The 20415-nt window shown below is 43.9% G+C and overlaps 1 protein-coding gene across 2 annotated transcripts in view; it reads right to left on the bottom strand.

Annotated features, from left to right (window-relative positions):
- The window catches only part of ctbp2l (C-terminal binding protein 2, like), a 94932-nt gene that overhangs the window by 17175 nt on the left and 57342 nt on the right, over positions 1–20415 (bottom strand). For both annotated transcript variants that reach the window (XM_063482842.2, XM_063482841.2), the window contains one exon: positions 1126–1280. In XM_063482842.2, coding sequence (XP_063338912.1) covers positions 1126–1280 — 155 coding nt within the window. The remainder of the gene's footprint in view (positions 1–1125; positions 1281–20415) is intronic.

Here is a 20415-nt window from a genome sequence, read left to right as displayed (position 1 = left end):
TCACAGTCAGGCGGCGCACAAAGTAATAGGCCAATATTGACTCCCTGCCATATGGGCTCTCATCCAACTTTTACAAGCCACATGTGGTTATGAGGCGCGACGACCGTGACAAAGACGAGGGATCAGAGACCTTGGATTATGATGCTGGAGCGCAGGTGCTGCATACAGGATTTGGTCTCACTGAAGTGGTATTGTAACTTGATCTTGATTGGTATTTGCCTGTGTGCTTTATCGTATCCCTATCACTTGAGAAAAAAGAGGATTACCAGGTAGAAGGCTTCACATAACCTTAGGCAACTTTCATATTCAATCCTCGGCCAATCTTTTCCATAAGATTTTTTTTTTTTTATGTTGTCTGGTGTATATGTACGGGAGTGTGGCAGCTGCTGTCCGCCCTGACAACATTGAACTGAAACTCCCAGAGTTATCAACACTGCATCTTCGTATCCATGCTGCAGGAAGCAGAGATTGGACATTTTCAATCTATACCACCCCTCTGGGTATCTAGACTGCAAGTTATTACTGCGAACTGCTGAATATGCTTGCGAGGTGAACATTACAATCATGTTTTTCCTGATAAGGCAGTGTTAAAACAAACAAAAAGCTACCCACTTTCCCCCCTTCTCCTCACCGCCCAAGGTCTTTGATTGAATTGATCTCTATGCAAATGCTTCTTTTTTAATATGTCCCATTTTCATAAAAACAGCGCGATGGAAGATGTAGCAGCCCTCACTCTGTCTGCAGATGAAGAGATAGCACTTGGGTGATACCCATTTCTGTGGCCATATATTGTTTTGTAGCCACGGCGCTGCATAAAAAGCAATAAAGAGCCTCTACAAGCCAATGTAATTACACCGCATCCCCGCTGTACGAGATTCTCTATTAGAACAATGGCACTGATATAGGCGTTACAGTCAGTGCTACAAAGTGACATTAAATCATAATGAAGCCACTATATTTTAACTGGCAGGTGTGTATGAGGCCAATATAACGCACTTCACATATCAGCGCTATAGAAAAAGAAAGAGGGAGATATGAGTGACGGGTAAATTCCGTCTCTCCATCAAGGTTCAGCTGCGATGTGGAAGACACTGAAAGTGAACTACGGTGCGTGCGTCTTCCTACCTTCTCGTGGATCTCCTGCGTGGACTGAGCATCACAGAAGGCAACGGTTGCTAAGTCTTTAAGGATGGGCATCTCCACGGTGCAATCACGCCCGTCCAGCAGGGCCACCAACGGGCGGGGATGCATGGGCCCGTTCATGATTTGAGGCCGAATACCTGGAGAGATACATTCAAGAAAAGGAGGAAAGATTATTTTAAACAGAAAAAGTATTAAGAAAGTAGTTTTCAAAATCAGGAAAGATGAAATCCAAATAAAATATAAAATGTAACTATCACTAAATTGCAGTCTTCACTCAGTTAATCAACACTCGGATAACAATCACCTGCTGTGTGTATGCATGTGTGCACTTGTGTGTGCTGATTAGGATGTAGCAGGAAGCGGAGCTTCTCCGAACTAACAAAAGTTGCTCAATAAATCAATGCGCCTGCTCAAGACTGGATTAGAACACGGGCTCACTTGCAGGAATCCTCTGGGTCTGGCTCTCAAACGCACACAAATCGCACACAGAAACATTTACATACACTGACACAGATAGGCGAATGCAAGCAGAAAGAGGTTCACACAATCATATGAAGGGGAACAAATTCCCCTGTGTGCATACCGACACGCACACTTTGGTCGTTCTCTTTTATCAGTTAAAAAACGGCATTTGCCTTAGTGTGAGTGGAACCAGCTGCTGTGGAACAGGGGTGAAAAAAAAGAAGAAGAAAAGAGAAACACTGTGAGGACACCTTTAGAAATGCCTCATAAGAGCAATGCATCATTGAAATGAAGAGCATTGGAGAAAACGCTACAAGCCTGAAACAAACTCGGAAGCGACTCGCAGCTGCACTTCGGCACACTTGACAAAGTGCGTGTCGTAACTCGGGTTTCTGTCGCCGCTCGGCTCTTTCTCCTCTCCTTACTCGCTACTTTTCTCACTTGAAGTAAAATGAGTCAAGAGAAGCCGAACTCCCCAGCGGGTCGACCTTCTCACACATCCCACTGAAGAGGACGTGTCGCGCTTCGAAGACAGACAATTACCAGCCCCTGCTTCATACAATGTTAACAAGTAAGGAGCATCAATATTCATGCTTCCCTCAGACGCTGGCCTGTGGACGGAGAGACTTTAGAAGAAACAAAACTGCTCCCTGCTAAGTAACAGCATCGCAACACTGCACAGGTCACCATATTCACCCCGACAACAAGATCCCCTGCGGATGTTTCCGTGTGACTTCACGACATCACGTTTCTTATCTAGGTTTGCTGCTAAGATCTGTATCGGGATGCTCATGCATGACCTCACTCTGTGCACGCACTAGTGTATGCATAGCTCTCAAAGTTATCCTGAAGATTACAATGACGCCATGCTCAATGTTGCGATAAGGAGCAGGGAGGAGAAAGGGAAAGGAGAGCAAAGGTGGAGGAGGTCTCATTAGGGCAGTGCTCTTTGGGATTACAGCACACAGCATTAGGACCGATATAGGTGAGATAAGGAGATTTAAGATCGAGATAGTTGTGTGTGCACAAACAAGTTGAAATGCACAGTGAGAAAAACAACAGGTGGGAGGGGAGGAGGGGGGAAGAAAAAGAGGAGCGATTCAGAGAAGAGTGAAATTAAAATGTAAAACAAGGAAGCATAAAAACAGACTAAACACTGCCTGTTAGCTTAAAGAGCTCCCAGGAGACTTATCAGGGGAGAAGGAGGATGAAAGGAGAAGGAGCACATAAACGACAGGAGAGACGCAGAGAAAGCCCAGCTGACAGAAAGCGAGCAGTCCAGCAGTGTAGCCTCTTAGGGCAGGGGGGGAGGATTGTAGCGGAGATGTCGTCTCCGTGCGCCTTCCGCCTGTTGTCATGGTGATCACTTAACAGGCTTTGGCTGCCAGTTTTAATGCACTTTATTTTTGGCACCGCCGGCATCTGCGCCATGAGTTGGGGTCGGAGGCGCAAACGGCCGTATCCACCCCACTCTCGCGGTGCAAAGGGCGGAGGAGATGTTTTCTCCCCTGACATACAGACAGCCGCCTCCTCCCCTCTCCCTCCGCCTCCTCATCTGAAGCCCTCCATCAAACGCCTCCGTTGCTTCCTACCTCCTTATCAGGCTCCCTGTTCAAGACAGCTGACATGACGGTGGGAAAGGTGAGGCTTACCAGCTTGGCTGTCGCATCTGTAAGTGACAGCTTGTTGAATATTAATAGAGGCAGCTGGTAAAGACTGGGCAGCAGTGGTCAAAAACATCAACACCAAACTGGCGAGGGTGTGTCAGAAACACTCCACGATTGGTGGTTGATCGATCGAGTGAAACAAATGACTGGATTGTTTGTAATGTCATTGTAAACTGAACACGTCTGGGTTTTGGACTGTTGAAAGTTATGTAAGAGGCCAGTAATAAGTCATTTCCAAATACTTTGGCTTATTTTTCTTCACAAAAATCACACAAACTCTATTCAAGCTTAGCTTAGATTTTCTTACATGTCCACTAGAGGGCAGAAGAAAACATCTCACAACTATCAATAAAAGTTGTTAACAAATAGTCTATCATAGGTGGCAACATTAGGATTCAGCAGATGTATTTAGTTGCTGATGAGCTTTTATTCTTGCTCAGAGTCAAGGTGCAAATGTGCACTAAAGTAAAAACAATAACCTAAAACAGGCTAAAAACTAAATGCCACTTGTTACTTGTCACTGATTCAGAGATATGAAGAAAAATACTGATTATGGCTTCTCCCTGCTTCATCCTACCAGTGTGTACTTGTATCTAACAATTATTGGCGCACAGTGTGTGTGCACGTTAGAGAAGCTGTAGATGAAGCAGTAGGAGAGAGGAGTGGTTGACAGGCTGTGTCAAACCCTTAGGCAGAAGTTAGATAGGCTGAACTCCATGAATCATCCACCGGGTTCCTCTGACCTTTCAGTCTTTTACTCTTTAAATCTCCCTCTTGTCGACTTCTTCCTCTGCTACATTTTAAAGTATCGTTGGCACTGTTGTATTTTCGCAGATCTCTCCCTGTATGATAGCATCTTCTGACAGCTCCTCTTTGCTGCCGATGTCTAGCCCTGAGTGACTGTTTGCTCACTGTGCATCTCATTTTCTTTTTCTCCCTTTTCACATAAATTCCTCCCCGACCTCTGCTATCATTCCTCAGCTGTCTTTCAGTAATCACTGCCCCTCCTTTCTCTGTCATTCTTTCACCTCAACTGTCATTTCTTTTCCTCCATTTTCTATCTCCCCCCCCCCAACCCCAATTCCAGTTGGTCTGTCTGTCTATAAGCTGAAGCGCGCATGTCCTCCTGTGTGACAGATTGATTCTTACACTGTTGATTTTGATGGAGAGGATATGATATATTCAGGCAGGGAAAGCAGGGAGGTGACAGGCAACACTCCCTCTGTGTTAAATTGACAGCAAGTACATCAAACCAGTCTCAACCGGAACCACTGTATTTGTCAGCTGCACAACACCACAACACCCGTTTCTGATAGGTGATGCATTCATGACACCTTTCTCACCACCTCTTTTCTCCGTGGTGATACTCGACAGCATCCCTGTGCTCTGTGCATCTCTAACAAGTCTGTACCAATCTAGATTAAGTAGAATATAGAATTGTGTGTGTTTAGATGTGTTCATACATCTAACAATTTAAAGCTTCGTATTTAAGTCACAATAATGGATGGGGAGTAATAATCTCGTAACCAGGCAACAACGCCCAGGGCTAGAAAATGAAGGCAACGCAGAAGTGCCTGAAAGTGTCCACTTCCTCGAGTGTCCACTCGAGGCTGGCTTCAAAAGCGCTAATAAACTCTCGTGTTAAAATAAACATGTTCACAGGCTGTTTCAAAAGACAGTTTTCACGTCAATAGTTAATTTTCTCCTTCGTAACATCCTTGATATGAGGGTTTCTGTTTCGCCATCTTGGTTGCAAAAAATGGATGTGATGAGGAGGGACGGGTCTGACTCCCATTAGCTACCGACTTGGGATTGACAAGATGATAGCCAATGTGGTTTCATGCCATTTTGAAATGACATAAAAAAAAGATGTTCAGAACAGGCATTATTTTTTACTTAATCTACAGGTATCGCCATCTGGTGGTGTCAGTTTGTAAAGCATCTCTTTTGAGTGCCTGAGTGGTGCCTTATGGGGTATTTTTCATGTAACTTTCTTATGGTTCAGTTAATGTACATCTGAAAGTACATTCAAGAAGTCTGGTCTGCGCTGTTGTAGGTAACATAACAGTAATTAAGAGATATATTTGTTGGGGGATTTACTGTCCCAGTCTATAGATTGGCACAGCTAACCAAGCTAACTAGCAATACCTCATATCTAAACACAACACCCTCATGTCCAATTATGGTCCCAAAAAACTCCAACAACATGGTGGAGACCAAAATGATGAACCTGAGATTCATAATGGGATTTTACCAACCAATGAGGGATGCAATGGAGTGGCTATCTTTTATATACAGACTATGTAAATAGTCGGGGTTTTAAAAACTTAACATCGATCTAAAGGCTTTTTGGCTCGCAAATTATGGGTGAAAAGGTAGTAAAAATCTCCTCTAAAGTGCCATAAACTGTAGAATAATTTTGTGCTGTGAAGCCACCAGCAGATTTCTCAAGATTACGATTTACTGTCAACCTCCAATTTAACTTTTATCTCAGCATGAATTTAACTCTTTGGAACAAGACAATCTCAGTGAGAGGCACTGCAAGCCTTGGAAACAAGCTTTAACCTCCACTGTGACAAGCACTCTCTAAGCTCACTTGTTTTAACAGCTGTGCAACACCTTTTCAGAGGCAACAGGCAGGAGTAAAACAGCATTTTCAGCAGGTCTGCCATGTTCTCTGCTGGTTTACGTCCTGGCGCCTGGGCAAACGCGGCCGCTGGCCACCTGACTGCAAACAGCCAGAGGATTTGAACTGAAGCATGAGCACAGACTTTCACACGGTGCACCAAATCTCAACAAATGTGTTAAGTGAAGGGCAGGGGATTGTGGAGTATTGGAGGTAATGTCAGAACCGCAGGAGGCAGAGTGCTCTTAATTTCACTCACTCCTCCATTAATTAATCTCCCTCATTTCCTTTCCTCCTAGTTCTTGCTTCCTCTGCTTGCCGCTTAACTGTTGCCAGGCTGCAAATACATGCGCGTGAGATGTTTAGGGATGAATTAATTTTCTTTGAGGGGGGCAGCTGCTGTTGTGGATTTACCTGCCAAAGGAAGTAATGCATGTGATGCATGTTCACACGCATACACACCTCCTGCTGTGGTGTAATATGTGTAATGATAGATTTGGGGCTGTAACTAATGATTTTCTTCATTGGTGATTAATTATTTGATTTTTTTCAACTATTTAATTAATTGCATATCTTCGACATGTCAAAACTTAACGACATAAGTGACATTTTCTTATTTAATTTAACCACTAATCTAAAAACATTTAATTTACAGCATGATAGATATGACACTGTTCTGTACAGGTATCCCTGTTTATCTGCTGGTTATATTATTAAATTAAATACCTCTGCTTTGTGATTACTATACTTTTGGAATGAAACTAACACACAAACACATCTAAAATAATTCTCCCTGCTAAAAGCACAGACAGATTTATCATGAGGGTTCCAAGGCGCTGAAAGACGAGCCTTGAAATGATTTTTTTTAAAGACATCCATTGCTGCTAGATATTATGTTACTAAAGTCTTTTTAATTCCCTGTAATAAAATGTGGGGGCTCAGTTAGCGGTCTAAAAACAGAACATTTTTCTCAATTAGATTGCACACCAGTAGTGGAAAATGAGAACTGGGTCACAATGGAAATTATTTTGGAAATCTAGGCCTCCAGTAAAAAAGCTTAAAACCACTTGATGTAGATTACCAAACTTCATAAGATCAGTGTTTTTCCTCTTTCTTTTTTCCCCTAATCTTACTCAGTCATCTGTATTTAAATTCTAATCATTCCTTTAGACAAATACAACCCTAACTCAGTCCGGGCTGGAGGCTGCGGTTTCTGAGCCAGAAACACTTAGTCAGAGTCTGGCAGGAGGAAGTAGCAGAGCGGTGTACCGGGAGATGAGGCCAGTGTTTCCATTATGTGGTGAAGGGAGCTAGGAGTCTTATCCTACCACTGGCCTCTGCTGCTGGTGCTATGTTGCCTCCAGTGAGGGGACGGGGGACTGGAGGGGAAACGGGGAAATGAGAAATTAAAATGAAGAGAAGAGCAGAGAAACAGAAGTCACTTTAGTGCTAATGAGAGACAAGCCCTCCGCTATACTATAATCATCTTCTGCCACAGGTTACCTAGCAACCCCAAGCTGCTGTTTGCAGGTGGCTCCATCTCAACAACAAGGTTGGGTGGGGGTTGCTGCTGACCGCTAACTGTTACAGTCATTTACTGTGCCACCCTGAGCTAATACATGACCCATATCCTTTCCCTGCTAAGTCCAAAAGGAGCAGGCTGCGTGAGGGAGGTGGGACATGTCGATGATGGCGAGAGAAGGGTTATAAAATGGTCACGTGACTCCTGCTTTACATGCGCGCTTTGATATGAACATATGGTTTCATTTGGACTTTCCCAGGCTGGCAAAATAGTTGACAATCTACCTTTACGTTTAGCGGAAACAGTTGCCGTTTAAATAATTTAAACACTCTAAAGAAGAAATGGAGCCATTTTGACAAGGATTTCATTTTGATTTAAATTCAAATTACAATCAAATCATTGCTGATTTTCTTGGCAAAAACGATTCTACAAATCATTCAGGTCACATGCGCCACACAATAAATCAAGACTGAATGCCTTTTTTGGCTATTATAAAAGAAAAATGTCACTGCAGTGGATTGCTTCAGCTGTTCTTAATTAAAGATAATTCTCCCAGAAACTTGCCAAAAGGCCAAACAAAAACCTACTGCTGTAGTAAATCTCACGTCCTCACAGCAAATTGGCATCTCTACTGTGAGTTAGGGGAAAAATGAAAAAGTTTTAGACAACTCTGAGAAGAAAGTTTTTTTTTTTTTTTTATATTAGTGGAACAATCTTGTCATGATTGTCTCTCAGGTTTGACGTTCCGGTTAAAATTTTCATGCAAATCATATTAAAAATTTACGATTCCCTGCATAACCTGACTTTAGTCACCTCCCTGCTGCTTGCATTTCCTAACAGTACATGCCAAATCACCCACAGAGTGCAAAACAGCATCAACCAAAATAGAGACCTACACTGGTGCACACTATGTAGGCCAACTTTATGTTACAAATGTTTTACAGGCACAGAGAGGCCAGCATGTATACCCTATACCTGACTATAAATACTACTTTTCTTTTTGATAAATCTTATAGTTATGGCTGGATCAGGTGATGCTTACCCCTCAGTTGACCCCTCAATAGACCTAGGCTGCTGAGTGCTTCCTATGATGAACTGAGCCTTTCTTCTTCACTCACCTCTTTTCACTTGTATACCACTCTGCATTTATACAAGCAACTGAGGTGATCTGCTAGCAACCAAAGCAACTAAAAGGAGGTTGCAGTTGCAGCCAGTTGGGCAATACACATTTTTCCCTCATGACTGATAGTTAAGGTGGGCAATTCTTGAGCAATGTGATGTCACATGAGAAAACTCTACAGAGGAAAGCCAGAGCACATAGGATGGTCTGCTGTGTACCAGATGCACTTTAATTGGTAACAAATTAATTAGGAAGAAGATTCTAAACCACATTCATGTTCAACAAAAGGCCTTCAAACCACATTTCCATGCTGTAAATGTTCTTGTAGAGGAAAATGTTGCAAAGGCAAAGTAAGATTTTTATGAAAACGTTGACATGAGGGTCGATAGTATGTAACTGGGAAGTAATGAATGGGACAGCAAACCTTGGTGAACAGCCAGGAGGTTGCTGCGAGGTAAAGGAGAAGCTTGCAGTGCACAGGTTACAGTGCTGTTAGGTCAAAAAACACTTTGTGTTCCTCACTTAAGTTTCCCTCCATTTCACATGGCGCTTGTACTTTTACTTACGTGTGCACATAAAACCTGTCAAGAACACACGCAGACCCAAAGTCTGCCCGTGACAGCACGAGGTCATTGCATGAGTTGTAGTGGTTGAAGAGAGCGGGTGTGGAGGGCGGGCATAAGCACCCTTTGTTGGCAGCCTCCTCCCTGCCCTTCCCTCCCTTCACTTCCCCAAAAGTAGCACACAAAGGCCACTTGTCCTCCGCTGCCAGTGCCCCACCCCTGTCACCACCCGGCTGCCCGCCACACCAATCCATCCCCTGCCAAGAAAATGAGCGCACGGCTGTTTTAAATGGTACCCTCTGTGCGCACTGGTGGGCCGGAGCTCGCACTCCACTGCAGGACAAAAGCGAGTGTCAACAGCATCCATGGCAGAACCACGCCGGACCTCCCATTACCTCCCCTTCCTCTCTCTTTTCCCGCTCTTTTATTCTTCGGCGTTGCCCTGAGCTACAAAGTGCAACTCTGAGCCCAAGACTGCAGAGGCAGCAAAAACCTAGTAAGCCCAGTTCAGCAGCACAAGTAACAGACCCCGAAATGACTACTCCTTACCGGGCACGCAATGCATCCACACACATACACACACACTCTAAAACACTGCTCCCCTCCTCTCCTCTTACCCATACTCCCTCTACCCCTCCCCATTCACCTACTTCCCTCCCACCTCCCACATGCCAGACTTTATTAGACATCCAGAAGAGAAAACAGGAAACATGCTGCTTGCCTGGAAAATGTTGTCTCCACATTATTCGTTTTTAAAGGCTATGCATCACAGCGAAAGCAGGAGATGACTGAGGCGAGTAGAGAGTGGAAAAAGCAAAAAACACAAAAAAAGGAAAGTGAAGGACCCTCTGCAATCATCCATGGAGGGTACCCCCCCCCTCCACTTCTTCTTCTTCTCCTCCTCCTCCACTCCTCTAACCCCCTCCCCCTTCCCCTGGAGTTGCTCCTCTCGGTCTGGCCCTGTTGGTGAGGGGAAGGGGTCTCTGCGGTGCGGGCTCTCACTAAGCCCCTGGCTGCATCATCTTTAGTCCATGCCTTTGAGGGCAGGGAGAAAAGCACCATACACCCGCGGCGTCCTTATATGCACGCTCACTCACACACGCTGAGGTTAGAGCTGATGATCGGATGGTAGCAGGACGGAGAAAGAGGGGGGCAGGAGCTTTTGTCCTTTTCTCTTTTCCTTTTTTAAATCTCCCAGGAAGAAAAGGCTGCTGCGGTCGGGGAACGCGGTAGCTGGAAACTCTCTCGCTGCTTCCTCTGCTGTCAGCTGCGCAACATTTATTCGCTTTGCGTGTCTCTCTATCGCTCTCTCTCCTTAGCTTTTTTTCTCCTGCCTTTGTCTTAGCAGATAATAAACCAGAAGCTGCAGAAAAAAAGACCTTGCATCGGGGAAAAGAGAGGAAAAAAAAAAAGATCTGTCTAAATCAGAAGTGCCAGCTTGGACATACAGAGCTGGGCTCTCTGGGCTTGCACAATTTACGGCTGTGTTCAGTTCACTTCACAGGATCCACACGCATAACACACTCAAGCACAATTCCTCCTCCCTTTTTTCCCTCCTCCTGCCTCTCCACTTTTTTATGTTTTATTTCTGATCTGGACTCCATGGTGTTTTGAGAATGCCTGCCCCTTTTTCCCCCCCTCGCGCGCGCGCACGCACACGCACGCACGCGCATGCACACACACGCACACACACACACACACACACACACACACACACACACTGGTTTGCTCCCAGCCTAAGCCTCACCTCCCTTTCCCTGCTGATTATTTGGTTTCCTTTTCTTCTTTTCTACTTTCATCTAGACCTTCTCCCCACTCCCCACCAAAAAGACTGAACATGCACACAAACTCACTCCACCCTGATATTTTTGGGGGCTTACTGGAAAAACATTGGGAAAGTGACATACACACTCATACCGCCTTCCTCGCTTTGAGGTAGGCGGTACACACATATACACAAACTGCAAACCGCAAGAACAATGCAACATTCAAGCCACTCCAGCAACAACATTACAGCTGTAGAGTTTGCTGTTCTTCACACCATCAGGGAAGTCATCAGAGCCGAGCGTGTTAAGTTCACAGTTTGGTCCCTGTAGGGGAGAGCTGACAGATAGCCTCGCTGAATGACTGTGAGGATGAGTGGCTGTAAACACCCTGTTTGGAATAACAAAGCAATCGGAGCCTCCCTGCTACTCGCCAGAGCACGGTGACGAACATACACATAAACACACGTGCACGCACACCGTCAGCTGCATGACAAGCGCGACCAATACAGCAAGAGTCCGGCACGGTCACGCGCCAGAACTGATCATCACTCACAGTGAAAGCAGAAAGGTGAAACAGCACAAGCAGTGTCCATCTAAGTGTAAATCTACTTCTCTTTTTTTGTCTGTGTGTAGGACCATGATGTATATCCACTTAAAGTGTGTGTGCTTGCTCAGGTAATTATTGGGGCTGTTGTATCTCAGCGGCAAGAGCCCAACAAGCGGAGACACGACCTGTCATCCGAGCTACCGTCTGCAGCAATGACACATCTGAGAGAGTTTGACCATCAAAGGCAGTAGCAACCCACTTCCTGCCAGCCGGCCAGACACGCTCACACTCCTTATAAAGCGTGGGGATATGGCTGCCCCTCTGATCTTTCTCTCTTTAATAATATTAAAAAAGCTGGAGTGGGGGTTGTCTGTCTGACAGCAGTATATTAACACAAGAATATCACAGAATCCCAGAAGATGCAGGCATTCTGTGAGGGGGGTATTTAAAGAATAACACCCCCAGACACAATGCTAATAATTGCACTGAGCTCCACTGGTTTTTAGTGAATGAAAACGTGGCTGAATTTACAGTCATTCTCGCAAAGGTCAAAAATTCTCATTCGCTTTTTCTGTGCAGAAATTTTTGGGTTAAAGCAGGGAAGATGCAGCTGCACAGAAGCAATAGGCTATGTATGGGGAACCGCTGGCCCAGTTCAAAGAAAGCAAGATGTGCTCCAGCACTCGTCCAAAAGCTGACGAGCATGTAACGACATGCTTATTTGGAAGAGGCGAGTGAAGACTAGTGACGACAGATTGGCACTGCAGCATCCCATCCCTGCTCCCCACACCATTTCAGTTTTGCTGCCCAAAATGTATTTAATTGAAATTCAGACAAAAAAACCCCTTAGCGCTGAATTTCTGAAATATTCAGTGCGATAAAAATCTTAAAGTCAGATTTAATCAATTCCATTTGAAATCCAATTTTTTAAATGTCTACCGATCTTTATTTTAGCCTTTCATTTTTCTCTTCACTTTACACATAGTAAACACAGTCTTTGTGTAAACATAAGTGATCAACCTACTCTCAGGTGCTTTGAGTTGCACAAGGATGTAAAACCTGGGTTTTTATATTAGCTGCCTCTTTAAAAAAATAGTGTGGCTTTCTACCGAAAAAAAAGAAAAAAAAGAAATCTGTTAAATTTTAAATCAACCACACTTACAAGAAAAGCAATCGTGCTACTTTTCCTGGGATGCATAATAATACTTGAGGTTTTCAGTCTATACTCCCTCCTGCTGCATGGTTTGTCTGAGCGCCGACCTTTAGCATAGTAAGACATCAAGGGCAGCGTTCACGCTCTGGAAGACCCAACAAATGTTCCAAGCCTTCTTACAGTCCGTGAGGACTTGCCATTGAGAGGGAGCCTTCTTCTTTAACCAGCCTAATTATACTGTGTGCGCCCTTTTAATGTAGGCGCTGGAACTTGGCTTCTGAGAGCACAGTGGATGTAGAGGCCCGTTAAATCCCCCTAAAGCAGTTAAAGGGATTTTAAGAAAGTAAGTGGTAGAGCGAGCCAACCTGCCGCTTGGAGACGAGGCTTGAGCTGACCACATTATGACCAGAAGTTCAGGGGTTCATTTCAGATGCTGGACTTGGGTCAAAAAGAGGTTCAGCTCCACAGCAGTTAAACCCCAGAGAATATCACCAGACAGCTTTTACAGTACTTTTTTCTTGCTTAGATTTTTTTCTCCCTATTTAGAGCTAAGTGTTGGTGTTCTATTTTTTATTTTAGTTTTAGTGGTATCAAGAGTTTGTGCATTCTTTAATGCAATTCTTTTCTAGCACACTGTAAGACCATGATTTTCTCCTGTACTGTACTTCTACTTATGCTTGATCTGCTCAAAAAATGTCCGCAGACTTTACGGAACAGTTTTCCCGAAGAATACTGCTGGCTTCTACAGAGTGCTGAGCATCACAAATTTAATTTACCATACCAGTGGGGTGAAGAGATTGATATTTCAAAATCTGTACTAATATAGCCACGACTATCCCAAAAACACTGTGACTTTTAAGTTTACAAATTGCATATCTTGATTCTCGCTGGAATGCAATGTTAATGAAGCAGACAAGACCTTTTTTTCTTTTCATTTCAGCTACAGGTTGAACTACAACTACAAGCTCTGCAGGTAATTACAGTCACTGTGCACATTCGCGAGTTCAGATGTAGCCAATTCATTTCAATAATCAGAAAATCCACCTAAAAAAAAAGATCTAATAAGCAAGAGAATCTATTAGCTACACAAACAGTGGAAGAAGAAATCTTCTGGGGACCAGTGGAGGAATGCAATCGTTATTATAAAATACCTCCAAATCACAATATTCAATATGTTTCCAAAATGAACATCTGGAACAGCTTTGTGGCCAAGGTAACTGCAATAGTAGGGAAAGGTGTTCTTCATGGAGTAAGGAAGACACACAAATGAGAACTCACATGTGTAGGCTACAACAGCACTACATTCTGATTGAGTCTACTAGAATAAATGAGTGCTAGGCTGTTATAGTTTTACCAGTGGCAACATTGTATGCAGTTTTGTCCCGAAACATGAAAAACTATGCGAATTTTTTGTGTCATTACTTTTTCACTTGGAAAGACTCAGTGAAATGAAGGCTGAAGGCACTTTTGTGAAAGTAAAAGTTTTATTATAAAGCCCTGCTTGACTTCATGAAAATGACAAGAGGACAAAAGGAAAAAAAAGAAAAAGAATTACGGGTTGCAAGATTTTTGGTGCAGCGGGAATTGTGTGACTTTTTCTAGTTGGGCAGTCTTTGAGTTCCTCCAGCAAGAACAGCGTGCCTTGGCAATTAATATGTTCTGATAACACATTCAAAGTAAATTAGCACAAGCGAAGAAAATGCTCTTCCTTCTAGCATACACTCTCAGTGCATCAGGAATGTTTTTGGCAGTAAACTGACTACTGCAAACCTCAGCAGACTCCACTTCCCAAAATTGTAAATCTGAAAAACTAAGCCCTACAAACATGGCTTAAAAAAAAAAGTCCACACCTTTCCATTGCTAACTTTACACTGCATGTCTTTAGTAAATCCCAACATGTTTTTTTATTCCAGAAATGAGCTGGCACTGCCACAAACCTTTAGTAAATCTGTCCCTTATGAACGCATTGTCTGCTTGAATTTATTATGTGGGAAAAAAGACCAAAGCAAACAAACTAAGTCTTCCGTGCAGACCAATAAAACAATTTCAACCCTCATTCACAGGGAATCAGCAATGCAGAATAACTTTAGCCAAAGATCATGTTTGTTCACTTCACCACTTAAAATGAGAGCTGAAACCTCTGATCCCACCCAACCAAAATATCAGGACGATCGTAAAGACAGTCACCGTGCAACATCAATATACGGGTGATCTTTAGTGGTCTGGACATTCTTCAGAGGGAGGGAAAGAGGGCAGTATTAGTTTAATTTTTGGTGATGCAAGTCTAATTTCACTGCAGTGAATATTTATTTAGGAGGCCCAGGTTTATCCACTGGGAGGCACCTGCCGTGGCAGTGGCAGCCAGGGTAAATAACCCCCCAGGCATGTATGCAGACACACAGATACCCACAAGACCCCCCACCCCCTCACCGGCGGTCCAGATAACAACCCTGAGTCAACACTGCCTCTTCGCCTTTGTTTTCTCTGCCTCCCTTCCTCTCTTCCCCTCCCACGTTCAAGTCCCTGCGGAACTGCAAGGACCGGGGCTGAAAAGATGCAGGGATGAGGGACAGAGATAGTGAAAGAGAGAGAAAAGGCAGAGAGAGAGTGTATGTGTGTGTGTGTGTGAGAGAGAAGGGCGAAATTACAGCATGGGAATGCAAATGAGTGTATTTTATTTGGGGGGAGCCAACGAGGGCAAGCAGGCTTTATTTTCCAGGCAGGAACAGCCCCCCCGTGGCCTGTGGATCAGTTGCAGCAACGGCTAAGAGAAGAAAAGCGAACATTCTCACTCTGTCTCTTTACTTGGGGAGGAATAAAAGAAGAAATACAACAAATACAAAACCCACAACTCTCAGAGGCTGGTGCAGTCATAAAATAAAATGATATTTTTCTATGCTCTCACGCCACCACCTCCTCCCCCTCCTCTTCCCATCCCTCCTCAGCTCACTCCTTCCTGCACCTCCTCCACCCAAAGCACAGACACTAAAGTTGCTGAATTATAGGCACGCAGCCTGACCAAACACGCCACTGCCACCACCGCCACCTCCCCCATCTGGAAAAACAGAGTGAGAAAAGTGAGCGTGTGCAAGAGCGATGAGGATGGAGGAAGCAGGCTGAGCCAGCAGCAGGTGGTCTCCAGATGTGGTGGCTCTGGGGACAGGCCACTCTAGCGCTGTTAAGGGCGACTCAGAGCTCCATCCTTCCCCTTTTTCCTTCCATCGCTCCTCCTCCCCTTTCAGTGACAGGAGCCATCTGGCCTGGCAGAGAGAGTGGAGCACAAAGTCCCAACCCTCCCAAGTGTGGCCCCTGTGTGCCACTCAACGGAGTGCACGAGTAAATAAAATGCATGCACATACGTGCACAAAATACCTCCTGCCTACCTCCCTCCAGCCCCCAAAAGCTGTCACATGGCTATTAACCCATCGAAGCTGCAGCCCAGCTGTGCTCCATTACGATAAATACACTGGGGTCATGGGGTCCTGTCAACCAGGAGTCAGCCATCAGATACTATGAGGTGTCCACTTACAGCCTTTTAAAGCTCACTTTGCTAAAGAGTTACAGCCATTTTCATCATCATAGCCCCCACCCCCCGCTTCATCGCACTACACCCTCTGGAAAGAAACTCCCACCCACCTACTCATCCACCTCCCTCCACCATGGCAAATGATATTTTACACTTCCTGTGGCAGCACAGACCTCTTCCCCACAAAATATAATACCCTGAAACCCACTGTAACCGGAGTTTGCATTTTGGGCGCACAATTTGACACCTGGAAAACCTGACACCTTAAAGCCACAACGACGTTCCCACGCAACTTGTACGCCGTCACAATTGATGCATTTCACTCAAGCTAAAACACAATTACCCAGAGGTAACGGCGTGTTCCCAAATATGAGTTTAAAGCAAAAAAAAAAAAAAAAAAAGAGGCTTTCCTGGAAGACAAACAATTTGACTTTCTCTTTTTTTCATGGGAAAATAAAATATCTTTCTTCTCTCCAGTTGTCAGTCATTATGACTCTGTTAAGAACTGTTGCTCATAAAAATAAATAAATAAATAAATAAATAAAAGCCGTTTGAACCCCTGGCTGTTTCCTGTAGGAACATTTGTAAGGCTTGGGAATACTTTTAAAAGCATTCCTGCGTAATTGACTGTGCTGCAGTAGAAATCAGGAATGGAGGAAAATGGACCAAAATGAAAGGAAGCAAAGGTAGTAGCCAATGGGAGCAATGCAGGGTCAGCGCTGCCTGTTCTCTCAGGTATTATTGAACAAATAAAGCACTCCATCTCCTATTAGCGTGTACAACATAGGAAACAAGGGATGAGGGATTCGCTGTTGAGTAGATTATTTTGGTTTATTTGTTATTTTAGCATTTGCTCTATGGCAGTAAGGAGGATGTTTCACATCTTTGTCCTCCAGAAAATCAGTATTCACTTACTTTTTAGGACAGCAAATGGGAAACAAAAATATTCGACCGAATTGTCCTGAACATGTAAACAAAAAATAAAACAACGCTCTGCAGGTTTAAGGATTTTTATTTTTACCCGTTATCCCTGCCCATTACAAATAAACTCACATGGGAAATGTTCTGAGAGCCTCTGCTGTGTTTACTGGCAATTGTGCTGGATGAATGGCAACCGGTAACATGGATTTGCAACACGGGCAGGAGATCAAACCACAGGACAAAAGACTAGCCCGGAAGACAATAGAGAAACATAGAGGACCACATGGGGAATGAATGACAACTGATCAATCAGGATGACCACAACCGGCCGAAGCGCAATTTTTACTGGAAGAAAATAGGCCTCACAACAAAAAAGGTTAGTACATCAGCTAGGCAATGAGATCACCCACTATATGGTGGTCAGAGAAACAAGTTCTTCCAGGAAAAAAAGAACAGAGATTACTGTTACACCTTTTAAAAAAATCCTGTTCCTTTCATCTGTCTTCCTAGGTTTTATTCTTCATCCTCTGTGTTTCTCAATGTCTCTCCTCCTCCCTCCTCCCTGACCACAGACCATGAAAAAAGTAAATATGTGCACGAGGTAAAGCAATCGGTTAACCTTTGAAATACCCTGGCAATGAGATCTGCCTCTCTTTACTCTTTTCAGTTGCAAAAAAAAAAAAAAAAATCGAAGAAGAGGAGGAAAAAAAAAACACAATGTTGGCCACCACTTCAGAGGGGATATTCAATATCCATGAGCTTTTTCATTTCACACTGATGAATAATTCAGGGTGACCTGCCCACCACTGAGTGAGAGAGAAAGAGGGGGAGGGATAAAAAAAAGAAAAAAGGAGAGAATAACTGGGGAGGTATGCAGAGGTAGTTGTCTGCTTTAGTGGATGCAGCTGTTCCTCTGTGACAAGCACAAAACCAGTCTCCTCCCCAGCTGCTGTGGAGAGAGGAATAATATACAGCGGAATTGACGACAGATAATTGGGGAGATTATATCAAAGCGCTGCCATTCTTGCAGCACGAGCAGCAAGCGCACGCCGTTGCTATCCTGTAAACAAAACTGCCATGGGATGGGGAGACTAGTAGAATAAACATGACAATGCAGTCTCTCGAAATAGCCAAATTATTCTTCCCACCAATCATAACAAGTCATTAGACAAGGACCCACAAAAGCTGGAGAAAATCCCCCGCACATACTCACACTGTATGTATCGTACCATCGGAGTTACCTTTAGCACTGAGGACGACAGCAAATTGGTCACCACAAAATAACAGAAAATTCTCTCAATAATGGAAAACACACAAACTTGAAGGGTAATTACAGGGTAATTGCAGAGTATAAACAAAAACTTGTCTTGCAAACCCGTAATACTTAAATAGGCCTATTGACAGTATTGACTAGCATTTATCAGCAATGCAGAGGAGCGGCAACATAAACTTCGTGTTATTTCGGAGCAGGAACACCTCTGACCCTGCGCAGAGGTCAGCTGCAACTATCGCACATATACGCACAAACACACACTCAAACACTCAAGCTGTCACAAGCAGGGGGAGACCAGCTGTTCCTCATTCGCTCGAAGGCTCCATTCCCTCCACGGGTTGGCTGGCTTTGCAGAAACCATTAATCCCTCTGTGAACGCAACCGATGGTTTGGAAAGATCAACCATGAGAAAACACAGAGGGAGGGGTGAGTGAGGATGGGGCTCGAAAACACTTTTTTTTTTCCTTCACTTTTTTTTTTCTCTCTGAAATAAATACTGAAGTGGAAAAATAGATTTCCCTGGTCGTATTTCCTCGGGGATAAAAACAATACAGATTTTTAATGGAGATGGAGCAGCAGACAGTTCATGTAACATCTACCAGGTTTTAAAGGAAACTGAAGATACATGACAGAGAGACTGCAAACAGGCAAGTGTCTAAGAATCCCAAAGTTACTGTGAAGCACACGGGGTAGGAAAGTTTCTTACCGATTACCACTGATCATGTATTTTACTTACTACAGAACAAACTGTCCAAATGTTATAAGTTCATTCAGTTTGTTGCACAATTATTTTCAATAAAATTACAGGTAATAAGCACAAAGGCTACAATTACTACACATTTACTCTTTTATGTGAATAAAAAAGGGAAAAAACTAAGAGTTAGCACTGAATAAATTGCTCTGCAGCTTTAAAGTAGTGAGGGCTCTGCATGTGCGTGATTATAAGGCGTTAATATAAAAGCACATATAGATGCTTATTACAGCTCCACATAACTCCGTACCGACGATGTGTGAGCTGAACCCTCTTGTCTGTCTCCCCTCATTCATATCAGTGGGATTAGCGAGGATGACACAGACTGTCAGCAACACGTGATGCTTGTATAGTAGCATGCACAAACACATACAGGTGGACAGCAGGCTTCCACCTCTCTAATTCTGCGCCTATTCCTGCCTTAAACTATTAGCCCTCCGCAATAATAATGTGTAACCCATAATTGCATTAAGAACAAGTAAGGAAAGGGTAAACATGCAGTTCAGCCAGGAAGTATTAGGAAAGTTATTTTTGTGTTGCCTTAACACCGCAGGGCATTTGAATTTAAAGAAAATGGAGCCTGGATCATACATGTTTGCACATACACATACACATCAGAAAAACAGACATTTTCAGCTGTGCTCCAGTAGCTCGTGATGTGCCTAGTTTTTAAGTTAGCTCTGCTTTAAAAAAAATATCAGCTAAAACAATTCTACTACAACACTTCCTGACGGCACTTTATATGTATAGTAGACAGTGCTAGTCAAAGGAAGAGAGAGACAAATAGAGGAAACTTAAGGTCTTGTCTCTGTGTCCTGCTGTCAGCTTCATCACATTCAGCCATCCTGATGAAAATGAGCACTTCCTGCTGTTGAGAGACGGGCATCTGTTGTCTGTGTGCATGTGTGGCAGCATGGTGGATTGTGCCAACCTTGTTCATTGTTCCACCAGCGCACACACACACACAGCCATATATCGTAATGCATGAATATCTGGAGTTATGCATGTGTGACCATGTTAGCTATAAATCAAAGCGCTTTGCTCCCATAGAATCAAAACCAGAGTGGCTACGCAGGAAGACAGACGCTACCTTGTTGCTAAAGCATTCGCAAGTACTAGTCTAGGGCCAAAATGACACACAGGGAGTGGTTTCTTTCCACCTAGCTAGGGGGAAAAACATGTACGAGTGCACAGTGAAATCAGCGTCAGACACCTGAACACAAAGCAGTTTAGCCAAGGACAGCTGAGTGCACATTAGGCATGCATCCTCGTGAATGTCCTTCCAAACACAGGCAGGGAAATTAAAATCCCATTCAGGCCCCCCATGGGAACCATGCACTGGAAGGTTGCATAACTGTCAGCCACAAACAGCAAT

This window comes from Pelmatolapia mariae, linkage group LG8, assembly GCF_036321145.2.
Source record: "Pelmatolapia mariae isolate MD_Pm_ZW linkage group LG8, Pm_UMD_F_2, whole genome shotgun sequence".
NCBI classification, from domain to species: domain Eukaryota; kingdom Metazoa; phylum Chordata; class Actinopteri; order Cichliformes; family Cichlidae; genus Pelmatolapia; species Pelmatolapia mariae.
The sequence above is the reverse complement of the archived record's forward strand: the minus strand, read 5'-3'. Positions and strand labels throughout refer to the sequence as shown.